The 15,688-nt window shown below is 35.7% G+C and overlaps 1 protein-coding gene across 1 annotated transcript in view; it reads right to left on the reverse strand.

The window, feature by feature from the left end:
- Positions 1–11,554, reverse strand: part of copb2 (COPI coat complex subunit beta 2) — a 30,436-nt gene extending 18,882 nt beyond the window's left edge. The window contains exons 1-9 of the mRNA XM_039755748.1: positions 11,462–11,554; positions 7,714–7,851; positions 7,316–7,402; positions 7,039–7,165; positions 6,478–6,626; positions 6,230–6,376; positions 6,035–6,134; positions 5,758–5,900; positions 5,428–5,627 (exon numbers count right to left, since the gene is read on the reverse strand). Coding sequence (XP_039611682.1) covers positions 5,428–5,627; positions 5,758–5,900; positions 6,035–6,134; positions 6,230–6,376; positions 6,478–6,626; positions 7,039–7,165; positions 7,316–7,402; positions 7,714–7,851; positions 11,462–11,464 — 1,094 coding nt within the window. The 5' untranslated portion in view covers positions 11,465–11,554. The remainder of the gene's footprint in view (positions 1–5,427; positions 5,628–5,757; positions 5,901–6,034; positions 6,135–6,229; positions 6,377–6,477; positions 6,627–7,038; positions 7,166–7,315; positions 7,403–7,713; positions 7,852–11,461) is intronic.
- Between the last annotated feature and the right edge of the window lie 4,134 nt (positions 11,555–15,688).

A 15,688-nucleotide genomic window follows, 5' to 3' on the forward strand; every position in this document is an offset into this window, starting at 1 on the left:
ATTAAAATTAAGCCGTAGACATCGCAACATCACACAAGATAGCAGCTCACGAGAACTTACTGAACGCAGTACGAAAGTGATCACTTCCATGCATCAAACCTGTTCAAAAAACGCATTACACAATTTACAAGGTGATGGCTTTCTATGGCGTTCGCTTATAAAGCAGCGGAGAGGCTCTGTGAAGGCAGCTACACAGAAAAAGCAGAGCCACACTCTGAATGTATTGCTGGCATCACCGTTATACCCTCTGATCTCCCATTTGAATTGAAATGCCTCAAATTTCCAGTAAGGCTCTGCTTCGCGATGACAATTAATAAGTCTCAGGGACACACCCTACAAAAGGTTGCCATTGATTTGAGGCAACATTGCTTTCCTCCTGGACAAAACTATACGTTGCATTCTCAAAAGTTCTATTATTTATATATATATATATATATATATATATATATATATATATATATATATATATATATATATATATATATATATATATATATATATATATATATATATACACCCGATCTACAATACTGTCAAATAAATGACCCACACACATAGCAACATGAGAGACTTCACCTTTAGCGCTGACGTCTTAGGTTTGATTCATGAGTGGGTGCAGTGCGTGTGTACTGCCTGATGAGCCCAGAATTAGGCTAAGCACGTGCATGTACTGTTTGCATTATTTGATAGTAAAACTATTTCAATATATTCAATATATATATATATATATATATATATATATATATATATATATATATATATATATATATATATATATATATATATATCGCTTAATGATTCATTTTACTCTCGCAACCCCTGTTTGGGAAGAAGTATGAAAAAATATGAGGTTAACGCAGAAAACCAGATCACCAATTTAAGCTTTAGGAATCAAATACTTTATTCGACATCAATGATTGTTTTGGTAAAGCCATACTCGGTGTAATCCTCCTTCCATGTTATATTTCCGCGACTAGCCAAGATTAAATGAACAGAAAAAAAGTAAGAGCGAAGCGAGGGTGACGCAGGCAGGCAGGTGACAGCTCAATAGCTCGAATTTGGATATACTACAGTAGGTTCTATTTAGTCGCCAGGAATATCTTTGGTAGGAATCGAAGTTGGATTTAGTCTTTAAATTTCTATGGTGAAGAAAAATTTATGCAATGATGATTAAATTTAACTTTCATTCCTACTAAACATATTTCTGTCGACCAAATAAAAATTACTTCTATTTAAAATTTAAATAGAACTTGAACAAATACGATAGTTCAGAATACCCACGCAGCACTAAGTGCACGTAAGATTACGAGTCATCCGTTTTAACAAGCAGCATATTGCACTGATACGAAATAGCCTGCCCATTTAATTATTTAGGAATGGATAGATAAATTAAGATTTTGTACAAATAATGTTTTAAATTTTTCTTCCTCAGTGGATTCTGGCACTCCCAGCAACAGCTCCTCGCACCCCAAAGGAGATATGTGTGTTATATATATATATATATATATATGCCAGCAACACTCATGACAATGACAAAACAATTACATTGTCAATCATGTTACATTATTATTAAAATGTTTCCTTTTCTTTTTCATTACTTCTTTAACACACTACTTCTCTGCTGCAAAGCGCAGGTATTTTGCTATATATGCATATGTATATATGTGTATATGTATATATATGCATATATATGTATATGTATATATACTGTATATATGTATGTGTGTGTGTCTGTGTATGTGTGTGTGTCTGTGTCTATATATATGCCAGCAACACTCATGACAATGACAAAACAATTACATTGTCAATCATGTTACATTATTATTAAAATGTTTCCTTTTCTTTTTCATTACTTCTTTAACACACTACTTCTCTGCTGCAAAGCGCAGGTATTTTGCTATATATGCATATGTATATATGTGTATATGTATATATATGCATATATATGTATATGTATATATACTGTATATATGTATGTGTCTATATATATGACAGCAACACTCATATCAGTGACAAAACAATTACATTAACAATCATCTTACGTTATTTTTAAAATGTTTCCTTTTCTGTTTTCATAACTTCTTTAACACACTACTTCTCTGCTGCGCTAGCTGTATATATATATATATATATATATATATATATATATATATATATATATATATATATATATATATATATATATATATATATATATATATATATATATATATATATATATATAAGCAGTTGGAGATCCACAAAGGGAAAAAATGAATCACGTATCATAAAGTAGTTTTTATTCCTGAGCTTTCAGCCCACGACACTAAACAAATTGTGAATAAAAACTGAATGCAATGATGTGGAGATGGCAAATGTCAATATTTTATTTGTATTAGAACGTAGATGACAGATCAAACGTTTAATCCGAGTAAATGTATCATTTTAAAGGAAAAATATGTTGATTCAAAATTTCACGGTGTCAACAAATCCCAAAAAGTTGGGACAAGTAGCAATAAGAGGCTGGAAAAAGTAAATTTGAGCATAACGAAGAGCTGGAAGACCAATTAACACTAATTAGGTCAATTGGCAACATGATTGGGTATAAAAGAGCTTCTCAGAGTGGCAGTGTCTCTCAGAAGCCAAGATGGGTAGAGGATCACCAATTCCCACAATGTTGCGCAGAAAGATAGTGGAGCAATATCAGAAAGGTGTTACCCAGCGAAAAATTGCAAAGACTTTGCATCTATCATCATCAACTGTGCATAACATCATCCAAGATTCAGAGAATCTGGAACAATCTCTGTGCGTAAGGGTCAAGGCCGTAAAACCATACTGGATGCCCGTGATCTCCGGCCCTTAAACGACACTGCACCACAAACAGGAATGCTACTGTAAAGGAAATCACAGAATGGGCTCAGGAATACTTCCAGAAACCATTGTCAGTGAACACAATCCACCGTGCCATCCGCCGTTGCCAGCTGAAACTCTATAGTGCAAAGAAGAAGCCATTTCTAAGCAAGATCCACAAGCTCAGGCGTTTTCACTGGGCCAGGGATCATTTAAAATGGAGTGTGGCAAAATGGAAGACTGTTCTGTGGTCAGGCGAGTCATGATTCAAGTTCTTTTGGAAATCTGGGGCGCCATGTCATCCGGACCAAAGAGGACAAGGACAACCCAAGTTGTTATCAACGCTCAGTTCAGAAGCCTGCATCTCTGATGGTATGGGGTTGCATGAGTGCGTGTGGCATGGGCAGCTTGCATGTCTGGAAAGGCACCATCAATGCAGAAAAATATATTCAGGTTCTAGAACAACATATGCTCCCATCCAGACGCCATCTCTTTCAGGGAAGACCCTGCATTTTTCAACAAGATAATGCCAGACCACATTCTGCATCAATCACAACATCATGGCTGCGTAGGAGAAGGATCCGGGTACTGAAATGGCCAGTCTGCAGTCCAGATCTTTCACCTATAGAGAACATTTGGCGCATCATAAAGAGGAAGGTGTGACAAAGAAGGCCCAAGACGATTGAACAGTTAGAGGCCTGTATTAGACAAGAATGGGAGAGCATTCCTATTTCTAAACTTGAGAAACTGGTCTCCTCGGTCCCCAGACGTCTGTTGAGTGTTATAAGAAGAAGGGGAGATGCCACACAGTGGTGAAAATGGCCTTGTCCCAACTTTTTTGGGATTTGTTGACACCATGAAATTCTGAATCAACATATTTTTCCCTTAAAATGATACATTTTCTCAGTTTAAACTTTTGTTCCGTGATTTATGTTCTATTCTAAATAAAATATTAGAAGTTGGCACCTCCACATCATTGCATTCAGTTTTTAATCACGATTTGTATTGTGTCCCAACTTTTTTGGAATCCGGTTTGTATATAAAAAAAAAAAAGAAACACGTTCTTCCCAATCTCTTAAGGATTGTTCTGGTGCACTTTAGGCATATTGCTTGTGCTGTTAATGAGCAGTACTTTGTGTTTACCAAGGTTTTCAGTTTTGCTCATTCTCTTTCTGATGGAGAGGCACATTCACTAACCTTAGGCAAGGCAAAGGAGGCCTTAACACACCAAAACATCATTCTAGGTCTCTTTGCAATTTTACAGGTGTCCCTACAATTTTACAACTTTTCTTTGCTTGTTCATTTTTTTAGCAGGACTGTTCATTGCTCGAGATTCTAAACATGGAAATTTCAGTCAATATGCTCCTGTCTATGATGTGCTGTTGCCGTTTTGCTTGATAAAGGACTCTAATTTCTCTTGACTGAAGTGGAAGGCAATCAAACATGTACAGAGAACCAGATGTTAGCATTTTGTACATTCAGGCTCTTCTACATATGCTAAAACAATCTATTAATAAATTTGACCAAACTCTTTACCACAGGATATGAAAATCAGAGAGGAGATAAATGTTTATTTGTGGTGCTTAATATTGTATGCATTTAGGTGCAGGTATTATTCTAAAGCTCAAACATAACACACTTCTTTTTCCCCATTTAATGCCAGTGTAAGCACTTTTATTGAGCAAGTGGGTTTAACAATGACTTAATAAATGTTACTGATCATATGAGCGGATTTAAAACAAAGGCTGATAACTGTGTTTTTTTTTTCTCCTTATATAAACAACGAAAAAAACGTGTACTAAGGTTATTATGTGGATCTGCTATATAATGGAATCTCTGGGCACAGGATGATTTGAGTTTTATGGATGAAGTGAACTGTGATTTATTTAATGTAATTTAATCTTTAACCTTTAATAGATATCAAAAAGGTACTAACTATCCATTTTAGGTCTAAGAATATGGATTATTTTTTTTATTTATCTGCATATGGTTCAACTGTCAATATGTGACTTTGGATACTATAGCAAAAAAACATGTATTTTCTGCTTATGATCTAGAATTCATCTATATTTGAAGTGAAGTTTAAGGACACAAATCTGACATTTTATACTTAATAACAATTCTGCAATCTATGCACTGAAGCATTTTCCTGTAATTTACTAAATTAAGCATCCCACTAAGCTTTCAGATTAAAGTTTAAGTACAAAGATAAAGATGGGTCATGATATCTAAACATTTCAACTCACATAAAGGAAACAACCTCTGCAAACATTTTGGAGACTATTTCACAATACACATTAAGAAACTTGCAGTATTCTCCTCATTAATGTTGCATTCAAAACCATGTATAAAAAAAAAAGAAAAGAAAAAAAAAACTCAAATAACTAATACCATCATACATAATAGCACTATAACATAGCAACAGAGCAAACATAAGAGCAGAGTAAAACAAACATCATTAATGTAATTCCATATAAACATGAGGAAGATGAAGATATACAAGAAAAACAACTAACACTCCAAGTGAGAAAAATAAGTCAATGTCTAGGATCTATAGGAATAAATGTACCGTTACAAAACTTTAAACGTTGCCTTTACCTGCCATTGGGATTATGTTGAATTGTCTGTGGATATATTTCACAGCTTCCCATGTCTTTTACAGCTAAAGGCAGTCTTTCCCCATCTTTAATTTCAGCATCGCCCATAGCTTTTAAATTAGCTTGCTGAATCTCTGAGTGTTTTGCCCAAATTATTTTTCCATTGGCATCCATAGACATTGCTGGTTCCTCACGTCCAAGCTTCAGGAGGGGAAGAAAAATAAAAAAATGAAAGGTATTAGAAGTATGTGAATGGAAAAAGTATAAGTAGTTATAAATCATATTGAAAGTTTGCAAAAGTTAAGCAGAAATTAGTTTCAAAATATGGTACCTTGATGATAATGTTGCCTTCATCATATCCTAGTGCCACATTGTTGGAGCCACGCAGGCTAGCTACACACCAAACTCTCTCCATACCATAGTTCAGTGTACTTTCCAGTCGGTAAGTGCTTGAATGCCAGATACGAACAGTGCCTTAAAGTAAAACATATCCAAAACAAATTAAATGTACACAACTGGATTCTTTAAAGCACTGTGTTACAATATGAATTAAATAAAGACACCATATATAAACGTATAATAAAATGAAAATGTCTTCTGTTACATACCATCTTCTGAACCAGTGATGATGATAGGGAGTTCAGGATGGAAACTAACACAAGACACATTCTGAGCATGACCTTCCAGAGTTTGTACACATGTCTTGTTCTTGTTGTTAAAGACAGAAAAAAGTTTGTCATGTAAAAGTTTATATATAGTATCCAATTTGACTTTTATTAACACAAAACATTAAAAATGAATACCTGATAATCCCAGATTTTTACAAGACGGTCATCTGCTCCAGAAATAAGGTATGGCTTATCTCCACCGCTATAGTAATCGATGCAGTTGACACCTTTTTCGTGACCTTCTAGGGTAAAGTTTGGAGAGGAGGAGCCAAGCTGCCAAACCTGTAACAAAAAAGGTAGTGATAAAAGACAAGCATATAATTTTAAAAGTTTAAAGCGAGGGGGAAAATGAAGGGAACAACAATTCTTTTTGCAATTCCTACCTTAATAGTTCTGTCCAGAGATGCACTAGCGAACTGGTTATTGTCCTTGGGATTAATAACAATCTGCATAACATAATGAGTGTGTCCCTCAAAAACCTGACTGCAAGACCATTTCTTTTCCCAGTCCCAAAGTTTGATTAGCATATCATCTATAAAAGATAACAATTTTTTCACAAATATTAAACATTTCTGTAAACATATAGCTAGATGCACCAGCATATTATTTATATCTAGATAGATAGGAAGATATATCTGAAGCCATTCATCATGAAATACATCTTCCCTGCTTGAAAATTGTATACAACATTATGTTGAAAGCATGAAGAATGAAGATAACAAATCTAGTTCTGGATGACCAATATTTTTGCTCTTGAAACCAGAATAGTAAAATACATAGAAACCTGCTTGCAATGGTCCAACTTAAAAGCAAATAAATCTTTTATCATAATATTTATAAAAACCTATAAATAGGAAAGGTTAAAGGGAAAAAAAACAAAAACAAAACTAATATATATACACACATATATACATACACATACTCAGAGAATATATAAATCTTACCACTGCTGGTCAGAATGTAGGGTTGTGTGGGATGCACAGCTATACAACGGATATAATCTGAATGTGCTTCAAACATATGTACTCTCTCCAAAGTGTTGTAATTAAATACACGAATTTGCATGTCATCCTTTGAAGAAGGAAGAAAATTATTGAAACGGTAACACAAATATGATCATTATAAAAACAGATTATACATAACAGAATTTAACAAAATTTTTAATGTGGTGGCAATTTACAAGTTTACAAAAAATTGCAGACTTTTTCATAAAACACTTACTGCTCCAGTAATGACCCAGTTCTTTCTAGCAACAAACTTCGAAGCTCGGACTGGCAAGTCACACACCTCAAAGGTCTTCACAAGTGTCTATAATTGAACCAGAAATTGACAATCATTTGCATATGAAATTATATTATAATTAAGTATTTATATTGGGGAAAAGGATCCTCTCCCCCTTTTTTTCTACTCAAAGTTTTACTCTGGCTGTTGGCCTTGCTCTCTTTTTCATGGGTGGGGGCTGATTTGAATTTAGTTAAGTCAAGTTTCACTTGCTTGTATGGAATGTTACTTGCTTTTAATAAATGCAATAAAATGTCAAAAACAAAATGCTTATGGTGGAGTAGAAGACACACAATTACAGGATACTTTAGCAAGAAATACTTTACAGAGCTCATTACCTGAGTTTCATGGTTCCACACGCACACACTGCCATTATAGAGACTGGCTAGCATCCATGGCTCTGTTGGATGTAGGTCAACGCTCTTCACTCGGTCAGACCGAGCTGTTAACTTCCGTTTTATGTCAAGTCTGAGAGGCTGAAGAGTAAAAAAAGTTTTTATTAAAATGAAAAAATGTAAAATTCATTTGCAAAAGGCTGTAAGAGGATAACTACATTTTCAATGAGTACAGAAATTGAACCGAGAATGTAGTATGATGACAGTTTTATTATCAAGGCGTACATATCATAATGAAAGGACTGTACGTAGTACGTATTCATTGGGTGCGTTTGATTCTTTTCCGAGTGCAGAAACTTCACCATTGTACAAGTGAGATTTGAAAATAAGAATCCCCCTTTAATTACTGTAATTACATTTTTTTCCAAAAGTTAAACACTATCCAAATTCTAATTTGCAATGCACAATACAATACTATATGAAGTATAATGGAGTTAGCCCACTTTTTCAGCACTACTAATCATGTTGTTTCCTAATAAATACAGTACCTATGTGCTACAGTTATATAAAAGGGAAGAAAGTTCACCCCATGATCATTTTTTCTATTTTAATATATCTGGGCATATTTAGATTTGATCCTCATTTAAACAGTATTTTTAGATAAAGGGAATGTAACTGAAAAAAAAAATTACATTTTACTTTTCAATTATTTACTCAGTTAAAACTGTCATTTCTACCTGTGGAAAAAGTAAGTACACCCTTGGCTCTAATAGCTGGTATTGGACCCTCAAGTCTGCATTTCCTATAACACAGACGGGGAGAAAGTTTTCCCACTCCTCCATGCAGAATTCTTATGGTTGTGCGATGCTTCAGGGATGTCTTGAATTTAGATCTGGGCTTTGACTTGGTCATTACAAAACCCTTCATTTCTTTATTTAAAGGCATTCCTTAGTGGATTTACTAGTATGTTTAGGGTCATTGTCATGTTGCAAGGTTCACTTAAAGGTACATATACCTTTTACAGAATATTCTAGTCTGAGGCAGAGCAATAAATTACATAAAATGTATATTTTTTTTCTATGTCTTTACAATTGTACAACATAAAACTCATTAAAATGTGTTTTGAGGTTTTCAAATTTTCTGGTGTGGAAAGCACAACTGAAACTACCATCCAATGCCAAACCAACCTTCTATTGCTCCGTTTATAAAGCTCTACATGGCTTTATCTGCCTCGTGCTCTGACCTGCCCGCACATTAACTCTGACAATTCCACTCTGCACATTCATTTGGTGTTAAACATTATACTATCTATGATTACTTTTCACAACTCTGTAAGCCAATCCAAGCCAGATGCCTTTGGAAGCTCGATAGGAGCCACAGACAAGAAGTACACACTGTTTAAACAGCTGCTTTTAAGATCATGTCCTTTTTGAGGAAATGCATCACTCCATCTTTTAGAACTGGGCAGTACCAGCTTTATCCGCACTTAAATCAAACTGCTCAATAAATGACAGAGCAACAAAGAAATATTTCTCAACAATTGGAGCAATAGAATGGCCCACAACATATTCTTTAGGATTAACCAGATACTGCAGTACTATATTATGTTTTAGCTTATGTTTCACCTATTTGTGCCTTATATCATGTTACACCAACCAGCCACTTTATTAGGTACACCTTGCTAGTACTGCGTTGGACCCCCAATTACCTTTAGAACCAGTCTGGCCATTCTCCTCTGACATCAACAAGGTATTTTCGCCCAGAGAATATGGATATATGGATACTGGATATTTCCCTTTTTTCGAAACATTCTCTGTAAACCCTAGAGATGGTTGTGCGTGAAAAATAACAGCAGATCAGCAGTTTCTGAAATACTCAGACCAGCCCATCTGGCACTAACAACCATAACATGCCACGTTCAAAGTCACTTAAATCACCTTTCTTCCCCATTCTGATGCTTGGTTTGAACTTCAGCAGGTTGTCTTAATGTCTACATACCTAAATGCATTACGTTGCTGTCATATAATTGGCAGATTAGATATCTGCATTAACAAGCAGTTGAACAGGTGTACCTAATAAAGTGTGTGTATACATGTACTATAACAGACAGAGATTATGTTTGTGTGTATCAGAACAAGTCTGTACTTAAAGGATAATAAAAGTAATCAATCACAATTTTAAAGGATCTTAACGCTACATTTATTCAAGTGTGCATAACACTTCCACTTTCCTTACAATCTTAAAAGATGTTATTTCCATTCCATAGATCATTCACGTAACGTGATAAAATTCCCTAAATTCAAATGTAATGTTTAATGTCTCTCTAAATTGATTTCCAAGGTCTATAAAATTCATGGAAAATTTTCTAAAAGAAAAATCCACCAATCCCAAGTTCATAAAACATATTTTCACAAAATATATATAAAACAGGAAACTATTAGGAAAACTGAATAAAAAAAACTATATATTTACATTTTCTCCAAATCTGGAAACTGCTAAAGCAAATTTCATTACACTTAACATGTCAGTTAATCAATACACAACATGCTGAATTAATCTATCCAGGCATAAACAGGCAAAATGTCAATACTGTACATATTTTTGTTACATTTTAATACACTTTATACAGTAATTTATATGATTAAAAACAAGAACTACAAAGATCTGCGCAATGATTTAAATGTTCTTGTACTAGCTAGGTAGAATAGTGTCATTGGAGCAGAGTTCTCTATGAATCCTGCATTGGGGACTGCCAGTTGAATCGGCACTTTCTCCTTGTGTCTTTGTACAAGTATAAGTATAAGTTAATATCGCTAATATAAAGCGGTATGGGTGATTGACTGTGCCTGTTGAGTTGCGCGTGTCCCAGTATGCCTCGAGATGGGCTGGCATGAGCAAGTTAAGGTTTACTGCCATGTGTACAAAGGCATTCTTGCATGTCGTATTATTGTCAGTTGTTTTGACATAATACCAACCAAAAGACACATAGACAAAAAAAGAATAGGATTTCCAGGACCCTGGATTCAACAAACAATTTGAAAAACAAATTACTGAACAATGAGATCTAGATTGGCATTTTATAATATTTGCATGCAGGGCAACGTCACAAAGCTCCACACCAAATATTTTTACAAACCAGATCTGCTCTACCCTGGACCAGAGAATAGCTGATCGCCGAGACCTGCCTTGAGCTTAAGACTGCCAAGATAGATACTAAACTCACTCGAACCGAACTAAAACAGACAACTGGTATAATAGGCGATTGATGCCAAATGTTATCTTTTTCAAGAAAACGTGTTAGTGTTGACAAAATAAACAGAACAAATTCAGCCAAGTAAAGAATCACAGGTATTCTCCAAAACGCAATACTAAAGGCATGTCTCCCGAACGTTTATTGTATACCTACAACATAATATTTTTGGCAGTTTACGAAACACTTTGCAACACTCATTAATTCATAAAAGAGTAACTGTGAACGCAAACGTTTATTTAATGTTACTGTCAACATCACTTTACAAAAAATATACTTTAAACCTTTTAATATTGTCAATTGAGTAGTAAACTTTAGTTGAACATACTAACTTTAAAGTATTATTGCCATAAATTGCTTCAATTGCTGATCTCCACTTGTCTGACAGACACATCTGGCGACTATATAATGGCATATGAGTAGAAATTTGCCATCCCACTCTTGAAAAAACCTCATACATCTTTAGTGTATGAAAAAATAAATAATTTTCTTAATACTTACCATTCTGATATCGACTTAGAGCTCTGCTCAGCCAAAGCTTTTCCCTGTACAGGCCAGAGTCGCAGTGCTAAACGTACTGACGTGGAGCTTCCGGAACCACTACCACTGCGAGAACGGGGTAATATCGTGAGAACTAGATGAGTTCCTGCCTTCCGCCGGCATTTACGTCATCAAAATGCGCTCTGGGACGCGGTATCATTCCTAAAGATAGTGTTTAAATTTCATAATTGTTTATTAAGATAAACAATTTAATCAAATGATACGCATATCACATTTGTAAAGTAATTTATATCCACATGGTAATTCGCTCATGTATTTCCCTTTTTAATCGCTGGAAGTGGTTTAAGTCTTGTTATTATGTCTTATAAACGCTTCCTTGCAAAAAAGGCGTCGTTTACATAAATGTAAGCATCTTAAAATTACTCCTTTCTTAGTTTTTCTAAGTGACTTGAATAATGACGTCTCTGCCTTAAAGTATGTGAAAATAGAACTACTGATAGACTGGTAAATTTAATTATGTAATATTGTTTAACTGTATGTAGTAGTATAGAGTTGAGAGTGTCTAACGACATTCTTTTTAACTTTAACTCGACACTCATTTGGCTGAACAGCCGTTCAATATCTGCATATGAGTGGTGCAAGGACAGGACAGCAAGTGCAGCTTTGCCCTGCTCTTCAAATGGATTTGATCCAGAATAGCCAAAGTTGTTCACTTCACTCCAGAACTCAATTATATTTTCAGTTGAATCAAACCTAAACAGATGGATGTTTCTCCATTGCGAAACAAGTTTGTCAGTTGCTTGCAGCTGGTATTCCAGTAGCACAGCTACTTTAATAATTTAGTGGTGCCTTTATTGTGGTTTAACATTTCCTTAACACTGAACAAGTTCATGTTTCTGGAGGTTTCTAGGAGCCTTGCTTGAAGCAACAATGTAGCTGATGCACCATCCCTGAATAACCTTTTCTTCCTCCTTTGCAAGACTGAGTTGGAACACTGTGTTTTCAAAAAGATACCCAAGGTATGGTGTGGGACTGAGATGTCCTTCAAGGAAATCTTTCAGGACATCAGTTTTTGCCAAAGTGTTGACAACTTTGTAGCAAATTGAAATTAGAAGGTGTACCAGATTGTCCAAAAGTTTAACGGGATCTGTTTGCTCTCCCTCAAATGACTTCACTGAAGTTTGTATGTCCATCAAGACTGATAACAAGCATGTCAGGTAGACAACATCGTTGTCCACTCTATGTAAATGGCATGAAGCACATGTGATTTATAGCAGTGTGCACTGGCCTTGGTCAAAGTGGAGTTTCAGTTCCTTTAACTGGTTCAACATGTGATTTACTGCAGGTTCAATCAATAATGGGCAGGAGTTTCTAGCCACAATTAATTGTGGCATACAATTTTGTATGCCTCCCACTGTTTTGGGGAAACTGAAAACCATTTGTAGGTTTCTTTATGGCAGGTGTGACGAGGCTCCAAAAAACTGGACATAGGAATGGGTATCGCGCAGGTTTAACTTAAATATTGTGTAAATGATGTGGTGATCGGAGACACGAACGCAGAATTAAATGGATGTTCTTCTGAACGGGCTTTCTTTATTGCATGCGTGCTGTCTCTAGCAGTTAATTGTGGCATACAGTTTTGTATGCCTCCCACTGTTTTGGGGAAACTTAAAACCAGTTGTAGGTTTCCCTAATTAAGTACATCACACTCCTTGAAATGGTTTCTTTGGATGTTGTACTGACAACCAATTGTACAAAATAACACATGCAACAGATGACTATCAAATTGGGCAATGTCTATTCTTCCTTTAAAATCTTGTGCACTCTGTCGTGCATCCCAGTCATCACAGACTCTTTCTTCCTGTGACACTTCAAAAAGCTCAATTACTGCATTTGCTATTGATCTAGCATTGCCACCCTCCAATTCAACCAGCCCAAGAAATGTGGACACAGCTGGTCATTTATTTAGAACTAAATGCAGAATCTCTATACCCAGGTACTGTCAGAGAGTGACATCAGTTGACTCATCTAAAAGGAGACTGAACTTCTCATCTCTCACATCTAACATTATTGTTTCAGAAAACAAGGAGCCAGAGTTCCCCTGATCATTTCTGTGCATTTGGAAGTTTTTTCCTACCACAGAATCTGAAAAGGCAGTTTTGCAAGCCTCCACCTAAATGGTCACATGCTAGAAGTGAACAATGCTCATCAGTGGCCATTGCCATAGTAGCTCCTGCACTTTTGCAGTTGTCAACTTTTTTCACAAACTGTGGTAATGTAAACTGCATAGCGGGGTGGTATGGTTTTTTTGATATCATACATCTTTACAAGCATATCTGATTTGCAGTATACGCAGTATATATGCCCAACAATCTTCCACAGCAACTGGCTTCAGCCACCCTTTAAATTCAGGTATAGACTCCCACTCTTTTCTCTATTTCTGACTATACAACTTTGAATGAGACATGTTGATTATCTTGCCGAAGCTGAATTACTGCAGAAAAAAATTATCATTGCTGCCTATACCTGGATATTAAACATTCATCAAAAGCAAATTCCCTCCTCGGAATGGTTGTTGTCCAGTCCTATCTTAGCAACGGTTTCTATGTGAGGCTGTCAAAGTCTGTCAGGGTTTGATAAAGCTAACATTAGACATTACAGGTTAGCAACTTTCCATAAGTATAATATGGATGAGCCGCTCACCTAATTATTTAGTAATGAACACTTTAGTGTTGCACAAATTACAGGCACAGAAAATATTTTGTGTCATTTCACTGGGGGGAAATGTGTGCATTACAGTGTTTAAGTTGCTTTTCAAAAGTTGCTGAGAGTTTCTAAATATAATTTTAAAATAGCTAAATTTGTGGCTAGTTTCTTTTCCGTGGGAAAAAAAGTTGCTACGGTAGTCAAAAAGTTACTAAGTTGGCATCAGTGTAATGCAGAAGGTGGCATTAACACACCACAAAAGGCAGTTGGTTATCTAGACACCTAGGACCTGAAGCTGCTAACTGATTGGACAGAGGAGTCGGTGATGTGGAGTGGAGTGAGGCATGGCTGCTGCTGTTCTTTCTGAAGTCAACAATGACCTTCTTTGAGCTGGTTGTTGTTACAGCATCATACAGTCTGGTCTTTTACCTCCCTCCTTTCGGCGGCCTCATCATTGTCACTGATGAGGGCTATCATAGTCATGTCGTCTGCAAAGTTGCTAATGCTGTTGCCCTCATGCTTTTCTACACTGTCATAGGTAATATTAAGCCGTATAGTAGTTGGCTGAGGCACCAGCCTGGTGGAACAGCAATATCAGTAAACAGTGTGGAGAAGTTATTTTTGCCAATCCTTACTGACTGAGGTGTACTTGTCAGCAAGTAAAACACTCTGCCACAAGTAGAGTTGCTCAGACCAAGTTATCTCCGATTTAACACCGGGCTGGATGGCACAATGGTGTTACAGGTAGAGCTATAGTCAATGAACAGCATCCTTACTTGGGTGTTTCTTCTTTCCAGATGTCCCAGAGCAGTGTGCAAGGTGAGGGAGATTAGTTACACTGATACGCATTTTGAAGAAGATTCAGGGTAGCAGGGATGTGTGACTAATGTGGATAATGACCATTTTCTCTAAGCACTTCATCCGCACAAACATTAACACACTAGGCTGATTGGTAATTATATTGAAACGTGTTTTTTTGGTTGTATAATATTGTAGTGCCAGTAAGGATTCTTTTGCTTGTTACATGGCTATTTTAGGTGGGTTGTTATCATTAAAAGGACTGCTTGCCATTGCCGCACTAAATGAAATTCTATTTATGACATTGCAGGCTTACCACTATTATAGGCGCACTTGCTGCTGGCTCTGAAGTTGCTTATTTGCATGATGGAATGCCAGCTCATACTATTTGTGACTTATCCCTGACTGATGCAACTCATCAGCACCATTACCTAAGGTCAATAAAGATTAAAAAAAAAAAAAAGCTGTAATTTTCTGTTTCTTTAAGTTACTAGTTTGTGTTCTTGGAATTTTTTTATTTTTGAATGTAAGCTCTAAACTAACACATTTAGCAACCAAAAGTGATTTTCCTACGCAGATTTACATAGATATGAAGCTGTATGCAAGTTAAATGATGTCACGAATATGGTTAAATTATTTAATTATTTCTTTTTTTTTTTTGTAATTTATACCTCTGAGAATTACTTTTGTAGTCGTTATTTGGACATAGGGCAACCAGAGCTA

Source organism: Polypterus senegalus, chromosome 1 (genome assembly GCF_016835505.1).
Source record: "Polypterus senegalus isolate Bchr_013 chromosome 1, ASM1683550v1, whole genome shotgun sequence".
Classification (NCBI taxonomy): Eukaryota; Metazoa; Chordata; class Cladistia; order Polypteriformes; family Polypteridae; genus Polypterus; species Polypterus senegalus.